Source organism: Podarcis melisellensis, assembly GCF_964234715.1.
Source record: "Podarcis melisellensis genome assembly, chromosome: 5".
NCBI classification, from domain to species: Eukaryota; Metazoa; Chordata; class Lepidosauria; order Squamata; family Lacertidae; genus Podarcis; species Podarcis melisellensis.
Genome location: NC_138537.1, coordinates 91,681,809 through 91,702,913, shown reverse-complemented (window position 1 = coordinate 91,702,913; position 21,105 = coordinate 91,681,809). Strand labels below are relative to the sequence as shown.

Genomic DNA, 21,105 nt, shown 5'->3' with positions numbered 1-21,105 from the left:
TTGTTCTGAACGTCTTGGAGAATGGCTGAATAAAAAGGTAAAAACATTTGTTATGCTTTTTAAAAATGAAATTTAGCAGTAACAGCTAGCAAATTTATTCAGGGTGTGTATATCATATAATTTTTTTATCTTTGTTCCTATAATGACAATATTTTAAAATTATTTGAACTGTTAATGTCCATCTTTATGGCAGGGGAATCCTCTGCACTTTACTAATTGTATTCATAGGTTGTGTGAATATTTTTATTCATACTGTGCACTCTGTATTAGAAACTGAGATATGAAAGCTAGGAGCCAAATGGCACCTTAAACCTAGGTTATGGGTGCAACAATGGAATGTCTAGTCACCCTTTTTTATAACAAGAATACAAAGCTGAAAATGAATGAACTGCAGCTAAAATATTATGTTTGTTTTTCACATGGTCTAGTCCTCATCTTCAAAAGTTATGCTTCCCCTGCCGCCGCCCCCCGCCATATTCTTAAGGGGGTCCCTTCTGCAGTCTTCAGAGAGTGGCTGGAAGTGGGGAGGCAGCAAAAGGCCCTCCTTTTCTTCCACTCTGCAGAGAAGCCCTCGATTCTCCCCACACACCCTTTCCTTCATATAAACGGTGCTTTTCCCCCCTTAAAAAATGTTTAGGGGTACTCTCATTTTCCCACTCATATTGAAATACTGCCCCTCAGTGAGGCCAAACTTAGATTCATAAAATGTTTAGCGGTATGCATCTCTCCGCGTCCCCCCAGAAAAAAAGCACTGCATATAAACATATCTTTTTGGCACCACAATTAACACATATTAAAGGCCTGTGCAACTAATGGCAGAGGCACCCACCTTGAGGGTCCAGTAAACAAACCTAAGATTTAAGGGCCTTTCAATGATCCCGCTCCAAAATTTGTTTTGATTTTAAGCATCGCTATGTGACCGAGGGGACGCGGGTGGCGCTGTGGGTTAAACCACAGAGCCTAGGACTTGCCGATCAGAAGGTTGGCGGTTCGAATCCCTGCGACGGGGCGAGCTCCCGTTGCTCAGTCCCTGCTCCTGCCAACCTAGCAGTTTGAAAGCACTTCAAAGTGCAAGTAGATAAATAGGTACCGCTCTGGCGGGAAGGTAAACGGCGTTTACGTGCGCTGCTCTGGTTCGCCAGAAGCGGCTTAGTCATGCTGGCCACATGACCCGGAAGCTGTACACCGGCTCCCTCGGCCAATAAAGCGAGATGAGTGCCGCAACCCCATAGTCGGTCACGACTGGACCTAATGGTCAGGGGTCCCTTTACCTTTTATGTGACTGAGGTAGATAACACTTGAACATGCACTACTTAGACCATCATAACTAACTGGCTAGTATATTTCAAATTAAAAGCACACCATACATTTAAAGTACATTAAACAAGGCAACTAAAACCTAAACAAGGCATGTTGGGTTTAAAAGAAAAGAAAGTGTTCAGGTTCCCAATCCATGCACGTTTTACTTGGGAGGAAGCCCCATTGAACTTGGTTGGGATTTACTTCTGAGTCACAGTGGCAATTTTAATCTGAAATCTTAGGCGCAGTACTGCGCCCAGAGCTCAGAAACTGCTTGCGTTTATGTAATTCCCTGTCGCAAAATGCGCCTAGAACAATGGGAGTTTCGAACGCTGTGTGCACTGCAGTATAATCCTCTGATGAAGGGTGGTTAAGAAAAAAATACATTAAATAAATAGATAAAACAGCTTGTAGGGCTGATCCTATTCATTGTGTGATCCTATTACCTCCTTTCCCATGGCAGCATAGTCCATTCTCTCTGTTCTCCAGATCCCGCTGCCTTCAGATTGCATATGCTGCTCAGTGGGCTCCCTGTAGTTTAACCTCTACTCAAGTTGACAGAAGCATTTTAAGGGTGCAGAGGTTCTGCCCAGCCTGTGTGAGGTCTTGTCTTAACAGCAGATAGAGAGAGGCTCAGCTACACCCATTGATATGAAACAATTGCATTGTGATGCAAAAATCATTGTACTGGGAAAACAGAGATGGCGCTACTTGATGTTGGTTGTCTTGGCGTGTGGAATATTTTTGAATCCTCTGGGATTTGCACTAAGGTGGATTGTAAGACAGTTGGAACAGCTTCTGGGTTTGTGTCGAGGAACTGGAAATCCTCTCTCCCATTTTTTGCTCAGCAGTGGTATTATGGTGTTTTAATCCACTCTGAAAAGAATAATAGGGATATTTAGATGGGTGACCTTGTGCAGTGGGTGAACATAGGAGGAATAGTGAGATTGTGCTCAGAAACCATTCTTCATGCTCCCACTAGCCATTCCCCTCTCCCATGGCCTTGTGTCTATGAAGGGGAGGCAGCTCTGTGACAACATTGTACATGTGTAGGCTTCCTTTCACGCAGAGGCCGAATTCACAGCCACCATAAGTAGGTGGCCATCTGATGCCCTGGAGGGAAATCGCTTCTCTGTGCCATCCCATCCCATTTCCCCCTCGATATATAATGGTGCTTATCTGAAGCACTATTCAAAAATCTGGCTAAATGTTGATTATATAGGCAAATACTTGGTTACAACAAAAACAACACTACTTTATTGTGGCCGTAGACCATAAGGAGGGAGGGGTTAGGTTTCTTATGTCTGCTGTGTTATACCCACAGGCAACTGTTTTATAACAGTTGGAGGAAAAGGTATTTGCTGGCACTTCTGTACTAGCATAATAGTTTGCGTAGTTCATACTGCCCTTCAGCTAGACAAATTTCTGAAGGCTGGGATTATTGAGCGACAAGGTCAAGACGAATAAATACAAAGAATTCTTTAGAGTGTGTTGGATTTCAGGAAGCAAATAAAGAAAGAATGGTCTGTATTGTTTTTCAAATATGAATGGAGGGGAAGTTTATTAGTTTTCTATCAATGCATACTTTTAAAAGATACAGTAAATGTAAATATATTAAATGTAAAAAATGTACTGTTTAATTGTGGTTTTATAGTTGCAGTTACTTACAATTTGAATCAAAACTTTGAATAAAGAGCACTGAATTTATTTTCAAACACTATTAAATAAGAGGATTCCAACTTCTGAAAAAAATATCGCATCTTTTGTCTCTTTTGTTCTAATATATCACAGTTGGGTCATAAGGGCAATACCTATGTTTTATCTACCTAGTCTCTATTTTTAGTATCCCTGCTAAGTAGCTCTAGGCTCTAAGCATTTAAGGTGCCCTGCACATTATGCTCCTACAAAAGCTGCTGTACAAGCCTAGATGTTGATTGTGGTCCAACTTCATTTTGACTCTTATGCTCATGCCTGTTTAATCATTTGTGGCATCTCATGTTTAACTAGCAAGCAAACCATTCCTGTGGATGTTATATAAAGTTGTTCTAAATCTCCCATAAATTCAGAGTGAAAGCAATAAATTTAAAGCATTTATAGCATTGTAGCCTTTTGGGAGGCATTCAATTCCTGCCCCCGAGGTAGCATAGCAATGCATGTAAAGGTAAAGGGACCCCTGACCATTAGGTCGAGTCGTGACCGACTCTGGGGTTGCGGCGCTCATCTTGCTTTACTGGCTGAAGGAGCCGGCATACAGCTTCTGGGTCATGTGGCCAGCAAGACTAAGCCGCTTCTGGCGAACCAGAGCAGCGCATGGAAACGCCGTTTACCTTCCCGCCGGAGCGGTACCTATTTATCTACTTGCACTTTGACGTGCTTTCGAACTGCTAGGTTGGCAGGAGCTGGGACCGAGCAACAGGAGCTCACCCCGTTGCGGGGATTCGAACCGCCGACCTTCTGATTGGCAAGTCCTAGGTTCTGTGGTTTAACCCACAGCGCCACCCGCGTTCTCAAGCAATGCATATAGCTTGAGGCAAAATCTGGTCCAGATGTGTGCTCACTGTGGTAGACCCACTTGACGTGCTGCAGGAGGCCTGCACTGTGGTTTTCACAATAAGTCTTAAATGTTAGCATTTCATATGCTGAGGAATAGAAACACCTAATTTAGACTATCAGAAGTAAGTGGAACACAAAATTTAAACTCAGATTGCAGCTTCTGGATTGGAAGGCAGCTTTACAGACATTTATATCTGCTTAATTAGATACTTGATCAAGACTAATACAGCAAAGGATACTACATAGAACATATCAAACGCCTGAGTGCTTTAAGTACTTTGACATATTGAGTGAGACCTGCAGCTAGAGATACAGTTATTAGAACACCTTTATGGAGGGAGAGCCAACTGGGTTTTTTAAAAATCTATTTTAAAATTTTTGTTGAGAGTTTTCCACATAAGATACAGTAAACATCTCCAAGTAGGACTGGAAAACACACCTTCAAATCTATGGAAAGTTGTTGTCTATGAGTGGAGACCAGGCTTCTCCAGCTTGGAATATGTGCAATAATAATAATAATAATAATAATAATAAATTTATTATTTATACCCTGCCCATCTGGCTGGGCCTCCCCAGCCACTCTGGGCAGCTTCCATAGAAACCAAAAATACAGTAAAATATCACACGTTAAAAACTTCCCTGAACAGGGCTGCTTTAAGATATCTTCTGAAGGTCAGGTAGTTGTTTATCGCTTTGACATCTGCTGGAAGGGCGTTCCACAGAGCGGGCGCCACTACCGAGAAGGCCCTCTGCCTGGTTCCCTGTAGCTTTGCTTCTCGCAATGAGGGAACTGCCAGAAGGCCCTCGGCGCTGGACCTCAGCGTCAAGGCAGAATGATGGGGGTGGAGACGCTCCTTCAGGTATACTGGACCGAGGCCGTTTAGGGCTTTAAAGGTCAGCACCAACACTTTGAATTGTGCTCGGAAATTTACTGGGCAAAGGCTGGTGTAATGAGCTCAGTGGGCCAATGGTGTGACCAGTGGGCCAATGGATGCTTCCTGTCTTCCTAAACAGAAATAGAAAGCACAAGAGTTTTGATGTAAACACTTTTTACACTGTTTTAATTTCTCTTCTTCTTAAAGGTGCCATACGAAACGCTGAACAAACGTTTCCGAGCTGCTCAGAAAAACATTGACCGAGAGACTAGCCACGTAACTATGGTTGTAGCAGAGCTGGAGAAGACGCTGAGCAGCTGCCCAGCTGTGGATTCTGTGGTTAGTCTCCTTGACGGAGTAGTTGAAAAACTCAGTGTTCTGAAAAGAAAGGTAAGTTGGGTGGCTTTAAAAAAGGATTAGACAAATTCGTGAAGAAGGAGAGGGCTCTCAGCTGCTACAAGCTACAATGGCTGTGCTCTTCCTCTACAGTCAGAAGCAGCAAAGCTTCTGAATGCCAGTTGCTGGGAACCATGGGAGGATAAGACGTCTGGTTGGCCACTGTGAGAACAGGATGCTGGATTAGAGAGGCCATTGGCCTGATCCTGCAGGCTTCTCTTATGTTCTTTAGAGTTATGCCAAGAAAGAGATTACATCATAAACACAAGGACTTAACTAAGAGGTGTCATCTTTTAAAAGGTCTAGGAAGCTACAGATTTATTTTCGATGAAAACTTACCGCATTTTTCGCTCTATAAGACGCACCAGACCATAAGACGCACCTAGTTTTTGGAGGCGGAAAACAAGAAAAAAATTATTCTGAATCTCAGAAGCCAGAACAGCAAGAGGGATCGCTGCGCAGTGAAAGCAGCAATCCCTCTTGCTGTTCTGGCTTCTGGGATAGCTGCGCAGCCTGCATTCGCTCCATAAGACGCACACACATTTCCCCTTACTTTTTAGGAGGGAAAAAGCGAGTCTTATAGAGCAAAAAATGCGGTAACTTCTAAATGTTTGTTTAAAAAGCTTAATATTCTTCAGCCCCCAAATGACCTAACAAGGAGCTCAACGTAGAAGTAACATTATGCAGAAAAAATGAGGAGCAAACCAGGTTGGAAAAATGCAAATCCTTTTTGCACATAAAACCAAAATCATGTATTGGCTTTGCTTACCCCCACCCTAGCAAGGTGGAGAGTTTTAAAGATTTTAAGCTCTTCTGCCTGCTTACCAGGCTCTGGGGGGCTCCTGCGAGGTCTTGCAGGAGCCTTCCAGAGCCCATGTGGTACCTTCCCAGAACACAGTATGCAAGCCTGAGAGCTTTTAAGCTCTCGTCCTTCCGTGTGCTTAATTTGTGCGATATCAGCTGGTTGGCCACCAAGCACTGAAGTTGCAGTCGTGCAAGTTAAATGTGTGCAGATTGTGAGTCGACTGTACATAGTGTTGCACAGGTTCTGGACCATAATTTAGCACAATTGTGGCTGTAGTTAAGCCCATTGATTTAAGTGAGATGTGTCTACCATTGTATTAGATTCGGGTTGTAAATTTTTGATGGGAACATTTCACGAGGTTCTGGTCCCACCAATATTTTAACTATATGTGTATGATGACTGCAAAATAAGCACCGTGTGTTACTGAAAAGTCATGTTCTGCCCTTTGTCAGAAGCCTCATCTTCCTTTGTTAAACAGTTGTACGTTCATGGTATGACAGTTGATTCCTCCAGTATCTTCGTTAACTACAAGGATGTTAACAAATAAGTGGTAAATGGTTATAATGGCTGTTTGTGTGTGTCCCATAGTCCTGGGTAGAATAGTATATGTTTCAGCTATGCATTAATACTGTGACTTGACTGTTGCTGTCAGGAGCTCATCCTACTCTCGAGTAGGACCCTGGCAGAGACACATGCCCGACTGGCATGTTCTCTCTATCCTGGTCGATCGTTCGGGAGCTTCAAAAGCTTTCTTCTGCCCGAACATCACAGCGACCAATGCTAACAGACATCGGCACTCTTAGGGATCCGCAGAGTCTTCGCAGCTTGCGTAACAGACCTCAGCAACTCAGCATTTTGGCTAATCTACCTTATTTACATATAAACACACATGGAGCACTGCAACATGGCTCCCCCCCCCCTCTAGCATCAGACAGCAAAGAGAAAAAGAACAAAGGATGATAGTCCCACTTCATGGAACACAATGACACAAACATCCTGTCTCCGTCACTTCCCACTCTGTGGAGTCAAAACATACACCGTCATGTGATAGACAAAAATCCCATGACTGCAATCATGGAGCAGGAATTCTAACAGTTGCCAGGGTGGGGTGAGGGTGTTGTATTTGGTGTTGTATTTCTTAGTAGGTTGTATATATTTTTCTACATTTACATGGTAGAAAATGTGAAATGTGGAGTACCGACCTGTTCAATGTAACTTCTGACTGAACGAGGGGTTTCTTGATATAGGCAGTGGAATCAATCCAGGCTGAAGACGAGAGTGCAAAACTATGCAAGCGCAGGATTGAGCATCTCAAGGAGCACAGCAGTGACCAACCAGCTGCTGCTAACATGTGGAAGAAAAAACGCATGGATCGTATGATGGTGGAGCATCTCTTGCGATGTGGCTATTACAATACAGCTGTAAAGCTGGCCAGGCAAAGCGGTATTGAGGTTGGTATTTGCTGTGATGAAGTACAAAAGGCTGCTTTATTTGCTACTGTCTGGAATCTAGATAGCTATCTGCTCCCCCCCCCCCCCCGGCTACTTCCAGTTATTAGATTGTTATTACTACTGCTTATCTGGAAGACATCACTTTCCTTGAGAAATGAAAGGTTGTCGTGGAGACCTCAAAGGCAATCGTTCAGTGCTGGGGTGCCTGCTGAGTCTTTAAGCCTTAGGCAGCTTCCTGTCAGGGTCAGGCATGGTAAAGCATGGTAAACCACAAGGCGGAAGCAAACTATGTTCACTGCCTTCTGTTATTCCTATATTGCTGGGGGTTGGACTAGAGGACCCACAGGGTTGCTTCCAACTCTGCAATCCTGCGATCATGCCTCTTCCCCCATTCTTCACTCTGTATTTGACCCTATGCCTGACGGGATCAGCTATCAAAAACCAAACATAACCAACAAATGGAAGACTACAGCATATCAAAGAGAGTAATAAGCTTGCGTCTTCCTCTCTGTCCTTCGGTTTCCAAGAACAGGAAGGTTTTATACTGGAGAGAAATTGTACATTTTCCTGGCTTGCTGCTTGAAACTGCAGTTCATATACCATTTTAAGTACCGATGCTGTATCTGACTATGTATCGGATATAAAATAGTAGCAGCTTCTTACTTGGGCATTGGGAATTCTAAGAAACCAAAAAGAATCGGCAGTTTTGAAAGGCTCGTTTTCTTTCTTTCTTTCTTTCTTTCTTTCTTTTATTTTTTAAAAGTGAACCCAGCTTTCTTAAGTGTGTACAATTTCACACATCAAAAAGTGGCTTTTTGTCCTGTGAAATGTTGAAATTTGAAAAGCTTGGGAAGTCCATAATCCCAAGAGAAAATGCACAAGCTCCATCTGTCTTCAAAGACTTACCAGCAGTTTTTCAAGCCAGTCCTTCAGAAATCTACATTGGCATTTTTAGCTATTGAGCAGAGGAATTAGCATGAATTGTAACATCTTTAACATGTCGTTAAGGGGGTGGAATGTATTCTTGCTCACTGGCAATTTGATTACCTTCCCAAATAGTGTATTTCTTGTCCAGGTGTGGCTGTTTGTCATAGGTGATGAAGAATTGGGACCATTATTTGCCATGGAAACAATTCCATGAATACTGTGTTTTAAGTATTCACTCTATTCATCTTCAAATCTTATGCCCCAAAAGCTCTTTCTTCCTTTTCTTTTAAACAAATTTTTAATGGTTTTTATACAAATACAATATCCATTCAACACTTATCCAGCAGTATATCTAATGGTGTCAGTTTTATCCATTGTCTCCAGACAAATTCAACATTCAAACAAATTACTTAACGTAACCTTTCCACTGAGAATATTGAGTGGTTGGTACAAGGTCTTGATTTTGGTTATTAACATAGTTCCTCCTTTTCCAGAACCTGTTGGATCTTTGGTCTGCACCATAAATCCTTTGATATTCCAGTGAAAAAAACAGCTGTTGTAGTAGTTACTAGTGCAGAGTGCCAGAAAATTTTCACAAGCCTTAGGTGCTTTTTCCACAGAATAGCTCTCTTTTAATTTCTCCCACATTGGTATGTAGGGTCACAGTCATCTTTGCTGACTAGGAATGCAGAGCATATCAGTCAGAAGGGGCAACACCATTTGAATCTTTCAAGATTTCACAGCTCTAAAAAGGTGCAGATGGGACTCCAGGCAGCCTTGCCACGCCTTTGCTCCTCTTTGAAAGGCTCATTCTGCCATCTTGATTCAGTATGGAATCCAATTGTATCCACTTAGACAAAAACCTGCTTCTTGGTCTCAGGAATCATCATGCAAAAATTTGGTTTCAATATCATAAGAGGAGTCCAAATGCCTAGAAAACAAACAAGTTTCCAAAATATACAGTATATATAAAAATTCTCATTGGCCTATACAGTGTCGACAACCCCAAGGTCAAAGAAGGGGAAGAGTTGAAAAGTGCTCTCAAAGAGGAGATCTCTAAACCTCATTATTGTTTTTCTTTATTTTTTCTTTAAGCAGTAACTATATAACAGTACTTGTATTAATAACTTGTTTGTTGCACCTGTAGTATCTTATAGCTTAATTATTTCAAACCTTCTGCTGCTGAAGACACTCTGGAGAAAAATCCAAAGTCTTTAATCTTCTGATTCACATGCTTCCAATTTACAAAATTTCTCTTCTTTGGTGAACAGTTGTGGAATTAAGATTTTGTATGGTCCTCTAGACACAGGTCAGGACTTGAAGGTAAAGTGCCCCAAACTTGCCAGAAGCAGGGTTATTTTTCCATGCAATGAAAATATGCTTTTGGCATTAAGAAATGCACATTGTATTGTGTAATTTGCAGTGCTTGACTTCCAAGTCGCACATCTTTGCCTCTGTTCTTTTGTACAGGAAAGCAGACTAACTCAACGTGTTTGATAGAGAGGCAGGGATTCCTTTTGTTTGGATGTAGACTTCCGTATGTATTGAATTCCAGTATTTTAAATCAGGTTATTTTAAAAGGAAATACTTAAAAGCTTGGAACCAAAGCACTGCACAACTAGTTCCACATGTTAAGGGAACTTTAGCTATGCTTCTTGAACAGCAGGCCCCCCCACTGTACATGGCAAACATTCTTTGACACTGAAGAAGTTTTGAAAAGCAGTTTGTGACAGATTATTGGGGTCTATTCCTCAAAGGGAAAAAGCTAAGATTCCCTAGACACATCCAAGCCCTTGAGTGTACTTAAAATAGCTCTTCAGATTTTGCCCAGTATAATTTTTTTATTTCATAGACGACTAGAATTTGGATAAAAATCTTTCTTCATTAAGGAAAAGGAGTTTGACTGTCTTTATGTTGGTGCTCTGCAAATCCCTCCCTTGTCCCCACAAAAAGGAAAAACCTCAATGTTTGGGTCATCTTTAAAAGCTTGTTAGTTATATTAACGAAAGCTGTAAATAGTGTCATTCTTCTGGCTCTGGTGAGTAACTACGTCGTCTCACTTTTTCTTTCTCTCTCCCACACTCCTATCTCTGTTTAGGATCTGGTAAATATTGAGATGTTCCTGACTGCCAAAGAAGTAGAGGAATCCTTGGAAAGACAAGAAACAATGACTTGCTTAGCTTGGTGTCATGATAACAAATCTAGGCTCAGGAAGATGAAGGTATGCAAACTGGATGATGCTTTAATTTAATGTAACCTTTATAGGTTGCAAAAAAATTATGCCTGAATGAGCAGAGGTGAATGGATAAACAATAATCACTACCACCAGGAACTGTATTGGTAAAAAATGCATTTAATGTAAACTAGCTTGATTCTTAGAGGTTGTCCCATGTGATGAAGCTGTTTCATGGGCAAAATTTGTTTCCAGTTGATTAAAGTATACTTACTAAATTACCTTTACCTAACAAAACAAGTTTTATAAATCCTGTGTGTAAAAATAACTTGGGCAAGTATATGGAGAAGTACAGGGCTTACATAGCTACAATTTTGTATTCTACTGAGAAGCTTTCTGTAAGCAAAGCTCAAATTTTATAGTAGGAAAATTGAATGTAATTTCATATTGGGGAAAGGTGTCTTTGGTAGAAGTTCGTTTCTGGGCAGCATAACCACATGCAGTTACATTTCCTTGCTTTAAAATAATTATAGTGCTTTAAAAAGTGTTGAGTGCACTTAACATAGGTAATCCTTGTTTTTACAGCATTCCTCTAAGGTAAGTCAACATTATCTACACATTGCAGATAGGCAAGCCACTGTCTACTTCAGCTCCCTAAGGCCACCTAAGGAGTTCTTGGCAGAGACGATGATTGAAACCAGGTACCTCTTGATCCATGGCTGTGTCTTAGCCAGAAGTGGTGTTTGTGGTGCTGCAGAGCCAAGATCCCAGTACCGGCACCCCTGTTCTTTACCTGGATGGGAATGTGGCAAGGCAGTTTTACCAGTGAGGCTGCTGGTGTTCACACACAGCCTCCACTCCGTCCCAGCACCATCTAGGTAAAAAGTAGCAGTGCTAAGTTAGCAGGGCGGCTCTGCCCCACCACATGCTGGTGTGGTGTAAAGCAAACATTGGTACTTGCCATGATAAGTTCTTCCTCTGTAGAGGAGGAAAAGGATCCTGTGTGGGTTGTTACCGCCCACCTCTCCACTGGCAGAAAGTCAAATTTTTGAGGGGTACACCTGGTGGGCAGGCAGGGCACCCCCCCCCCAGTCAATTCAACTTCCTGCTAGCTCCACTGAAGGTTGCTCCTGCCGGGAGCTCCAGGCACTGCAAAAGAGAGAAGGTGGGAACACCATTTTGAAAGGCATTTCCCTTTGATCTTTTGTTTGCTTTGCTCCTGGATCATCTTTCTACTCCCGCTCCTCTTCTGCCTGCCTCTTTTTCGCTTACTCCTAGCACCATCGATCTCTCCTCTTCTTCCTTCGGGTATCCCTTTTCTTTTCCTTTCAGGCCTACAGCCCTTGGAGGCTTCTGGACCTTCCATGATGGGGAGAAGGTTTCAGAAAGCGGTGAAAAGTGATGGAAGGGTTTTTTGCCCAGGAGGAGAGCTGCTTAGGAGGATGAAGCTCTCTGTGGACTCATCAGAAGAGTCGTTGGGAACCCGGGCAGGGCAGACAATGGACATTGTAGCCTGGAAGAGGACTCTTCCACCCTTGGCAGACAAGTAGCAGCCTTGGCCTCAGTGTTTAGGTCAGCAGGAGCCCCTCTGAGTTCCTTCTCCTTGGTCAAATGCTTCTTGGCAGTGCTGCTAATACTGCCCTGGGATCTTTGGATGAAGGGTGGTATACTACTACTCCTCCTACTACTACTACAGTGGTACCTCGGGTTACATACACTTCATGTTACAGACTCTGCTTAAGGATGAGAACAGAGAACAGGATGAGAACGGCGGCAGCAGGAGGCTCCATTAGCTAAAGTGGTACCTCAGGTTAAGAACGGACCTCGAACTACCGTATTTTTTGCTCTATAAGACTCACTTTTTCCCTCCTAAAAAGTAAGGGGAAATGTGTGTGCGTCTTATGGAGCGAATGCAGGCTGCGCAGCTATCACAGAAGCTAGAACAGCAAGAGGGATTGCTGCTTTCACTGCGCAGCGATCCCTCTTGCTGTTCTGGCTTCTGTGATTCAGAATATTTTTTTTCTTGTTTTCCTCCTCCAAAAACTAGGTGCGTCTTGTGGTCTGGTGCGTCTTATAGAGCGAAAAATATGGTAAGTACGTAACCAGAGGTACCACTGTACTACTAAAGTGCACAGGTTCCCCACCTAGGACCTCCATATGGTACTGAAGGTGCTCACTGGTCTCCCCCACCCCTTTGAGCACCTGCAGGTGGTACCTCTGAAGTTCCTGAGCTGGAAGGTTCTCTTCCTAGTTGCTATCACCTCAGCCCGGCAGGTATTGTAGATTGCAGCCCTTTCTGTCCACAAGGAGTTATGTATTATTCCGAAGGAGTCTGCCACGCTGTGATTAGACCTTCATCCCAAAGGTTAACTCCAACCTCCACAAGGCTCAAGAGGTGGTCCTCCCTCCCTTCTGCTCAAAGCCCAGGTCCACTAGGGAGAAGGAATGATGCTCTCTAGATGTGTGCAGGCCCATCAGGATCTAGTTCAGGTACTTACCGTGTTAAGTTCCTTCTCTGTAGGGAGGAAGGGGATCCAGTCTTCCCAAGTGACCACTGTCACTGAGCTGAGGATAAACGGGGGTTTGGGGCCCCCCACCACCAATGTTCCGGGGCCTCTTCTCTCTCCCTCTCCCTCCACCCTGGTTTTCCCTTCGCTTATTCTTTAGCCCATACCATTAATCTCTTCTTCACCTGGGCTGCCTTACAAGAGCAGTGGACTCATAATCTGGTGAACCAGGTTTGATTCCCTGCTCCTCCACATGCAGCTGCTGGGTGACCTTGGGCTAGTCACACTTCTCTGAAGGCTCTCAGCCTCGCTCACCTCACAGAGTGTTTGTTGTGGGGGAGGAAGGGAAAGGAAAATGTTAGCCGCTTTGAGACTCCCTAGGGTAGTGATAAAGCGGGATATCAAATCCAAACTTCTTCTTCTTCTTCTTGGGCCTCAGGAACAGAGTGGTATATCCCACTGTGGGACAGCTGAGTTCCTTTCTCCTGACAAGTTGTGTTCCTTTCCCTCCCTGTCCTGTTAAGTTGTTTAATTTTTGGCTATACAGTTACTTTCTTAAGCACAAATTGAACTGGTGAGGGGGTTTTCCCGCCCACCAGGCGTGCCCTCTCAAAAGGGTGAGTTCCTGCCAGTGGAGGAGTGGGCAGTGATAACCCACACAGGATCCCCTTTCTCCCTCCAGAGAAGGAACTTGCCATGGTAAGTGCCAACATTTGCTTTGCCACACCAGCTCTTTGTTTTGCAAATTCTCGGTGCAGTCTAGTTGCATGCAGAAACCTTACTGCCCAAGGTCCTGTCGACTTTGGCGTATAGGATTTCAGTGGCATACAATCGTTACGTAATGTTTTATTGGAAAAGGTTTACTACAAGATAAGCAGAAGAGAGCAGAATATGAATGTGTAGTGTCCTTTAAATTCATAGGGGGAGGGGACCTCTTTATAGTGCAGTATGCAGTTAACTATAGTGCAGTTAACTATAAAATTGCAAGATATGTGATCCTGAAACTTTAACTTGCCGCAGTGGTGTGAAGGAGGAGAGCTGCCATAGTGATAATGTCTGGTGCAGTGCAAGTTGTAGCATTTATGCATAAATACACACGTTGCTAAAATGGGACGCAGGTGGCGCTGTGGGTTAAACCACAGAACCTAGGACTTGCCGATCAGAAGGTCGGCGGTTTGAATCCCCGCGACGGGGTGAGCTCCCGTTGCTCGGTCCCTGCTCCTGCCAACCTAGCAGTTCGAATGCACGTCAAAGTGCAAGTAGATAAATAGGTACCACTCCAGTGGGAAGGTAAATGGCGTTTCCGTGCACTGCTCTGGTTCGCCAGAAGCGGCTTAGTCATGCTGGCCACATGACCTGGAAGCTGTACGCCGGCTCCCTCGGCCAAGAAAGCGAGATGAGCGCCGCAACCCCAGAGTCGGCCACGACTGGACCTAATGGTCAGGGATCCCTTTAAGTTTTCACACACGTTGCAATGTGTTCCTTAACTCTTCCTTCTGCAACTTGGTGCCCTTCAGATGTTTTGTAATGCAACTCCTATCAGCTCCATACAGCATAGTCAGCAGATAGGGCACGTACAGGTTATAGTCCAGAACATGCAGAGGGCATTAGGTTGGGGAAGGGTGTTTTAACTTTGCCTTGATGTAAGCAGATTGCATTTTTAAACTGAAAGAAACTTTAAAAAAAAGCACCCCGCCCCCATTTACTGATATTTTAAAAAAACTTTAGCCACATGGATAATATTGCAGTGCAATTGATTAATGATTGTATATAAAAAGAGAACATTAGGATCAGTTTTAAGTGAAGGTTAGTTTTAATACAAGCCCTTCGCATTACAATGAACAAATGTTAAGGGAACTTCAGTACGAAGTAATTTGATCTGTTATCACCAAGTACTGTAAACATTTAACCTGCGGATGACCTCAGTCCATCTAATCCCCCCCCCCCCGATGAACAAATGCCTTTTGGTTTTCTTTAAACTTAATTAAGTAGTGTGGAATAATAACTTATTCCTGTTCAAAGAGGTCTCGCTGAAAGATGCAGATCCTCCTATTTCTGATTGTTGCTTCTCAGAAAGTATTTTCAGTTATGGCACAAAATTCAAATTTAAAATGCAGAGAGGTAACACTGGCTAGAAATGAGACCTTAGTCATAGTAACAGGATTTTTAATAGCATTCAATTCTGAGGTGCAAATAGATTTGTTTTTATGCAACTCAAACCTATATTATTATATTATATTAATTATATTATATTATATTATATTATATTATATTATATTATATTATATTATATTATATTATTGTAATCTAGTGGCACATCATTATTGACATAAACACCAACAAATAGAACTGCATACACCTTAATCCTAAAGATATTAACTCAAAATTCCTATTGATTTCAGTGTAACATAATGTAAAGTAAGTATGTCTAAGATCACAGCTTAAATGTGGCCACATCTAAGATCCTGTCTTATCTTTAATCTTAGAGCTGTCTGGAGTTCAGCCTAAGGATTCAGGAGTTCATTGAACTTATCCGACAGAACAAGAGACTGGATGCTGTCAGGTATGGAAATAGGATGTGCAGAATTTTGTACTGGTTATAATCCTCAATTTCTACATTCCAGTCATGAGTCTCATCCCACTAGGTTTCAGTGATGCCTATTAGACCATATTTGCTCAAAATTGTTTTGCTTGGTTCCTATACCCTGTGCGTTAATATAGATACAAGTCATTCCCTCCAGCTGCTTCCTCCTTGTAGCTTCCTGCCCTTTAGCAGGTTTCTGGAGCACAACCTCAGTTTCATGTGCGTCAGTGAAGCTATTATCCCCAGTACCAAGTGTTCCCGTCGACCAACTATTGTCCTCTTCCCCCATAGGATTTAGTTTAAAGCTCTCCTGATCAGCTTTGTGAGACTCTTAGCAAATATATTCTTGCCAACCACTTCAAGGTGCAACCCATCTCTTTCCAAAAATCCTTCCTTAAGGAAGCAGAGACGATGGTCCAAGAAGCTACACTTTTCCAAACCTAAACTGGAAATAATAGATAGCTAGAAAGGCCTTTGCTGCATGATACGTTAAGACTTGCCATCATATTTTTCTGCTAGGGACAGTGTTGGTGTTAGTAGTGTTGTAGATGGTAGGATAATGTAAAGGCGATGAGGTAGAAATAAGTTCCATCATAGAACATGATGTCAAAGAAGGTGTCAGCTACTACACTTGAACACCATTGGGCTAGTGTTTAACTATCCCAAGTTACTCAAACTGTGATGAGGATCAATATTTTCCCCTTCTCAATTGTATCTCAGGTTGCAGATTGATTTAAATACGATAAAAGTAAACTGTGGGAACCATTGAGAATTGATCCAGTCTCTATCATCACTCTTCCCTCTTTGCCATTTGTTGGAGTTGTATGATATAACTCTTGGAACTTTGATATGAATGTGTAGAGCTCAGTTTGCATGATGAGTCATTGAATAGGCACAATACAGTAGACTATTAGGAGGAGTCATTAGAATATGTGACTTTTCTAGCTGCAAGCCAGCAGATAGAATGAATTTGCTCAGATAACCTTAGCTAAACACCTATCGGGCCTTGTATTGAGGGAGTCCTGCTTTTTGGAGTTAGATAAACGACTCACTGTGTATTAGTGTAACTCTGTGTTCTTAGATTTTTTTCCCCTTTAGACCATTTTAGAGCTGTTGTACAGCACCGTTACTGCTTTGTCAAACTGACATGTTGTGTCTCTAAACTAATCCCTTAAAATACAGGCAACTCTCAACTTACATGGGGGTATGTTCCAAGGATAGTGTGTAAAAACCAAAACACGTTTTGTTCAATTGCAGTTGGGATTGCCAAAGTCTGTTTTCCCAGACACCCACCCTCTTTCTGCCCTCTTTTAATTTTTTTTAAAAAATGACAATAAAGTTGAATGTGTGCAGGTTAAATGCGCCTATATTGTGAGTTCCCTGTAGCTGTATTCAGCAAATTTTTGTTTTTCTTACTCAACACCGTCTTATTCCAGGACAAGGGGTGCTGCAAGGAAGAAGACTGGTGACATACTAGCTGTGTTGGTCACACAGAATCAAAAGCAGAGGTTGTGAGATGATTGCATTGAATGGACCAGCTGATGTTCCGAATGCCAGAACTCTTCTTCTGGCATCTGATTGTTGCCACAACAGCAATTCTTGCTGTTCTTGCAACAGCAGACTTGACAGCATGTTGGTCCTCATCAGCCCTAACACTGCTACAGGAAAATCAAAAGTGTTTCCACACCATTCTTGCTATGGTGGTGACATTGTAGATGAGGGGTGTACACACCCCTCAGTCTCTTGACAATGTTTAGCACTAGATTTGCATCAGACACTCCCTAGGACTTGCAACAAAAATTGTGTTTTGATGGATGATCATGGATTCTCTTCTGGAATAAACTTTGTGGCTCAGAAATGTAGTACTTTCATAGATAAGTGAGAAAACTTCCTGGGGTTGTAAGATTTGCTTCGAAAAATGTTTCTCTTTGCAGGTAAGGGTTGGTACTTCTTAAAAAGAACATAAAGCAAATGTTGAGATGCAAGCAGAGTAATTTTGCGTTCTGAATTACAGACATGCAAGGAAGCATTTCAGCCAGGCTGAAGGAAATCAACTGGACGAGGTACGACAGGTGATGGGAATGTTGGCCTTCCCTTCAGATACTCATATCTCTCCTTACAAGGTATGTGTCAATTTAATTAAGCTAAAAAGATGGGCAGAGGATTTTTTTCTTTTCTTTTTTTTGCAGTGTACTGATGCGCCAATGCTTACTGACTCTAAATTGATGCCCATTATTAAATATTGAGGATTTCAAACATGCATTTAACCTGCTTGTTGCTATTGGCAAAATGTTCTGTTAATCTGCTTCTCGATATTGACAGCTGGGAACGGTTGTGATTCCCCGCTGGAATATTTGAAAGTATTAAAACTGAGATGCACAAAAAAAATTCCAGGTTCAACTGGTTGCATAATTACATTCCCAATACTTTGAAACTATTGAAATATCACAGTCTGCCTTTTGCATTTTTGTGTCTCTGTGTTCCCCCCACAGGATCTTCTGGACCCTGCCCGGTGGAGGATGCTAATCCAGCAGTTTAGATATGATAACTACAGGCTGCATCAGCTGGGGAACAACTCTGTCTTTACTATAACACTCCAGGCCGGGCTTTCAGCTATAAAAACACCGTATCCTTCAGTGCATCACAGTGGGATGCTGAAACTTGGTCCTTAAAAATTCAAAACAAAAAAAATTCCTTCCAGTAGCACCTTAAAGACCAACTAAGTCAGTTCTTGGTATGAGCTTTCGTGTGCATGCACACTTCTTCAGATACACTGAAACAGAAGTCACCAGACCCTTCTATATAGTGAGAAGGTGGGGAGGGGTATACTCAGAAGGGTGGTGGGAATGGGTGATTGGCAGATAGCTGTGATGAGCCTGTTGACGACTCTTAACAACTGCAATAGGTCTTACAGGAAAAAGCAAGGGGTGAGAAGGTGAAAAATGGCTTTGTCATGTATAATGAGATAAGAATCCAAGGTCTTTGTTCAGACCAGGACTCTCCATGGTTTTAAGTTTGGTGATAAGTTGCAATTCAGCAGCTTCTCTTTCCAGTCTATTTCTGAAATTCCTTTGTGGTAAAACAGCTACTTTGAGATCTTGTATAGAATGTCCTGGGAGATTGAAGTGTTCTCCTACTGGTTTCTCTGTCTTGTGATTCCTGATGTCCGATTTATGTCCGTTTATTCTTTGGCGTAAGGTCTGGCCTGTTTGTCCAATATAGAGAGCTGAAGGACACTGTTGGCATTTGATGGCATACACAATGTTAGACAATGAGCAATTAAATAGTTCAGTTTTTTGTAGACTATCTGCATTTGGCAAATTTATGCCCAAATTTAAGACATATGTTTATGCCTTGAATACTTTTTTTTAAAAAACAGCAGCCATCTTTCATTGTTTGTGTTCTCCAAAATGCAGATTGCATGACACACAGACTCTTAATCTTGATATAAATTGGGATTTTATTTAATTTTTTTGTAATATCAGAATTCAGAAAAGACTCGTGCATTTTTACGCGTTCGGTAAAAAAAATCGAGCAAGCCTGAGCCATCGGGTGTCTTGACCGCTGTTTTTGTGAGCTGAAAATTTAACAGGTTTAGGAGGCTCAGAAGTACACAAAAATAAAACTGGTTGTCCTTGAAATCAACATCTGCACCTGTAGATCCACTTTCTTCATATAAGCCTAAAAGCCGTCTTCTGTAACAAATGAGTTCTCTGTTCAGTGTCTGTTATTCAAATATGTAATTTATCTATTATCCTTTAACTCACTTTTAAATAGACAATGTTATAAAGAGGATGGCAGTTCCAAAAACCCTGACTGCCCTGTTTGTAGCAAATCCCTAAATAAGCTGGCTCAGCCTCTGCCAATGGCACATTGTGCCAACTCCCGACTAGTCTGCAAGATTTCAGGAGATGTGATGAATGAAAATAATCCTCCCATGATGCTTCCAAATGGATATGTGTATGGATACAATGTAAGTGTATTTCCATAGATATTTCAAACTACTGTGATATATGTAGCTTCCTAAAACAGATAATGGCGTTAAATTGGTTTGGAAATAATAATAATAATAATAATAATAATAATAATAATAATAATAATTTATTTATTTGTACCCCGCATATCTGGCTGGGTTTCCCCAGCCTCTCTGGGCAGCTTCCAACAAAGATTAAAAATACATTAAAATATCACACATTAAAAACTTCCCTGAACAGGGCTGCCTTCAGATGTCTTCTAAATGTCAGGTAGTTGTTTATCTCTTTTACATCTGTTTGGAGGGCATTCAACAGGGCGGGTGCCACTCCCGAGAAGGCCCTCTGCCTGGTTCCCTGTAGCTTTGCTTCTTGCAGTGAGGGAACTGCCAGAAGGCCCTCGGCGCTAGACCTCAGTGTTCAGGCTGAACGATGGGTGTGGAGATGCTCCTTCGGGTATACTGGGCTGAGGCCCTTTAGGGCTTTAAAGGTCAACACCAACACTTTGAACTGTGCTCGGAAACAACTGGGAGCCAATGTAGGAACTTACTGAACCTTCCAACTTTAACTTGTACAGCTTTCTGCTTTGCTGAATTCTACAAAAGCCTTCAATAATTTGCTTAGGCCTTTAGTTGAATTCAGCAGAGGACAAAGCTTCAGAAAATTATCTTTGCGGGTTAATGTTAAAAAGTTTAAGACACTCCGGATGAAATAACTTCTTAATGAATATGTTGAGCATAATAAAAACATTTTGGCACTTTGAGAATTTATTCTCTCTGGGTTTTCTCCTGCATCTAGTTGTCTTTTTGGTTTTGAGCACAGTAATGGGCCCTGAGACCTCAGACTCAATCTAACCAACACTGAATGCTGTGATAGGGTGGTTTGTCTGCCTGGCTGAGTGGTGCTCATGTGGGCTACAGGTGGTTACATTCCCCTTAAGGCAGGCATGGCCAAACTTGGCCCTCCAGCTGTTTTGGGACTACAATTCCCATCATTCCGTCCACTGGTCCTGTTAGCTAGGGATGATGGGAGTTGTAGTCCCAAAACAACTGGAGGGCCAAGTTTGGCCATGCCTGCCTTAAGGGCTCACATGCAGTTTTGGTTTACACTTTCATCGTCACTAGAGGCATAAGTAGACTCTAGCTCAGAAACCTTTTATTAGCTTAAGCTGATGTGGACAAAGATAGCTTTGCTACAACTTTTGATACCTGTTAACCTCCTGTTTGGATTGCTGAATGCATTGTACATGGGGATTTTTTTGAAGATGGTCCACAAACTTCAGTTTGTCTTGCATCTTCAGTTGCTCCAACACAGAGCAGCAAGCAACTGAGACAGATTGATAATGCTCATATACCAGTGCTTCACCGACTTCACCAGCTTTATAGTCCATTTTCAGGTCCAGTTCAAAGGGTTGTTAGGAACCATTTTAAGCTCTGATTGGCTTTGGCTGACAGTTTACCAGAAAGATCACCTTTTCCTACATGTACCTATTCCAGAACTTAAAATCATATTTCAATGCCCTTCCCTAGATTCCTATCAAAGGAAACTGTGGGATGCCCTCCAT

The 21,105-nt window shown here is 42.3% G+C and overlaps 1 protein-coding gene and 1 pseudogene across 4 annotated transcripts in view; one reads left to right on the top strand and one right to left on the bottom strand.

Moving 5' to 3' along the window:
• MAEA (macrophage erythroblast attacher, E3 ubiquitin ligase) overlaps positions 1 to 21,105 on the top strand; it is a 75,697-nt gene that overhangs the window by 52,807 nt on the left and 1,785 nt on the right. The window contains exons 1-9 of one of the 3 annotated variants that reach the window (XM_081911824.1): positions 1,992 to 2,101; positions 4,935 to 5,117; positions 7,176 to 7,379; positions 10,405 to 10,527; positions 11,065 to 11,076; positions 15,473 to 15,549; positions 17,585 to 17,693; positions 18,063 to 18,196; positions 19,348 to 19,543. In XM_081911824.1, the coding sequence (XP_081767950.1) occupies positions 5,010 to 5,117; positions 7,176 to 7,379; positions 10,405 to 10,527; positions 11,065 to 11,076; positions 15,473 to 15,549; positions 17,585 to 17,693; positions 18,063 to 18,196; positions 19,348 to 19,543 (963 nt within the window). In that variant the 5' untranslated portion in view covers positions 1,992 to 2,101; positions 4,935 to 5,009. Of the gene's footprint in view, positions 1 to 1,991; positions 2,102 to 4,934; positions 5,118 to 7,175; positions 7,380 to 10,404; positions 10,528 to 11,064; positions 11,077 to 15,472; positions 15,550 to 17,584; positions 17,694 to 18,062; positions 18,197 to 19,347; positions 19,544 to 21,105 lie in introns of those variants that run through there. The other 2 variants (XM_081911822.1, XM_081911823.1) reach the window with 2 other exon arrangements.
• LOC309370293 (peptidyl-prolyl cis-trans isomerase-like 3) lies at positions 8,138 to 10,398 on the bottom strand (annotated as a pseudogene). Its single transcript has 2 exons — positions 8,782 to 10,398; positions 8,138 to 8,574 (listed from the first exon to the last, which is right to left on the bottom strand). The product of its transcript is annotated as a peptidyl-prolyl cis-trans isomerase-like 3 (transcript).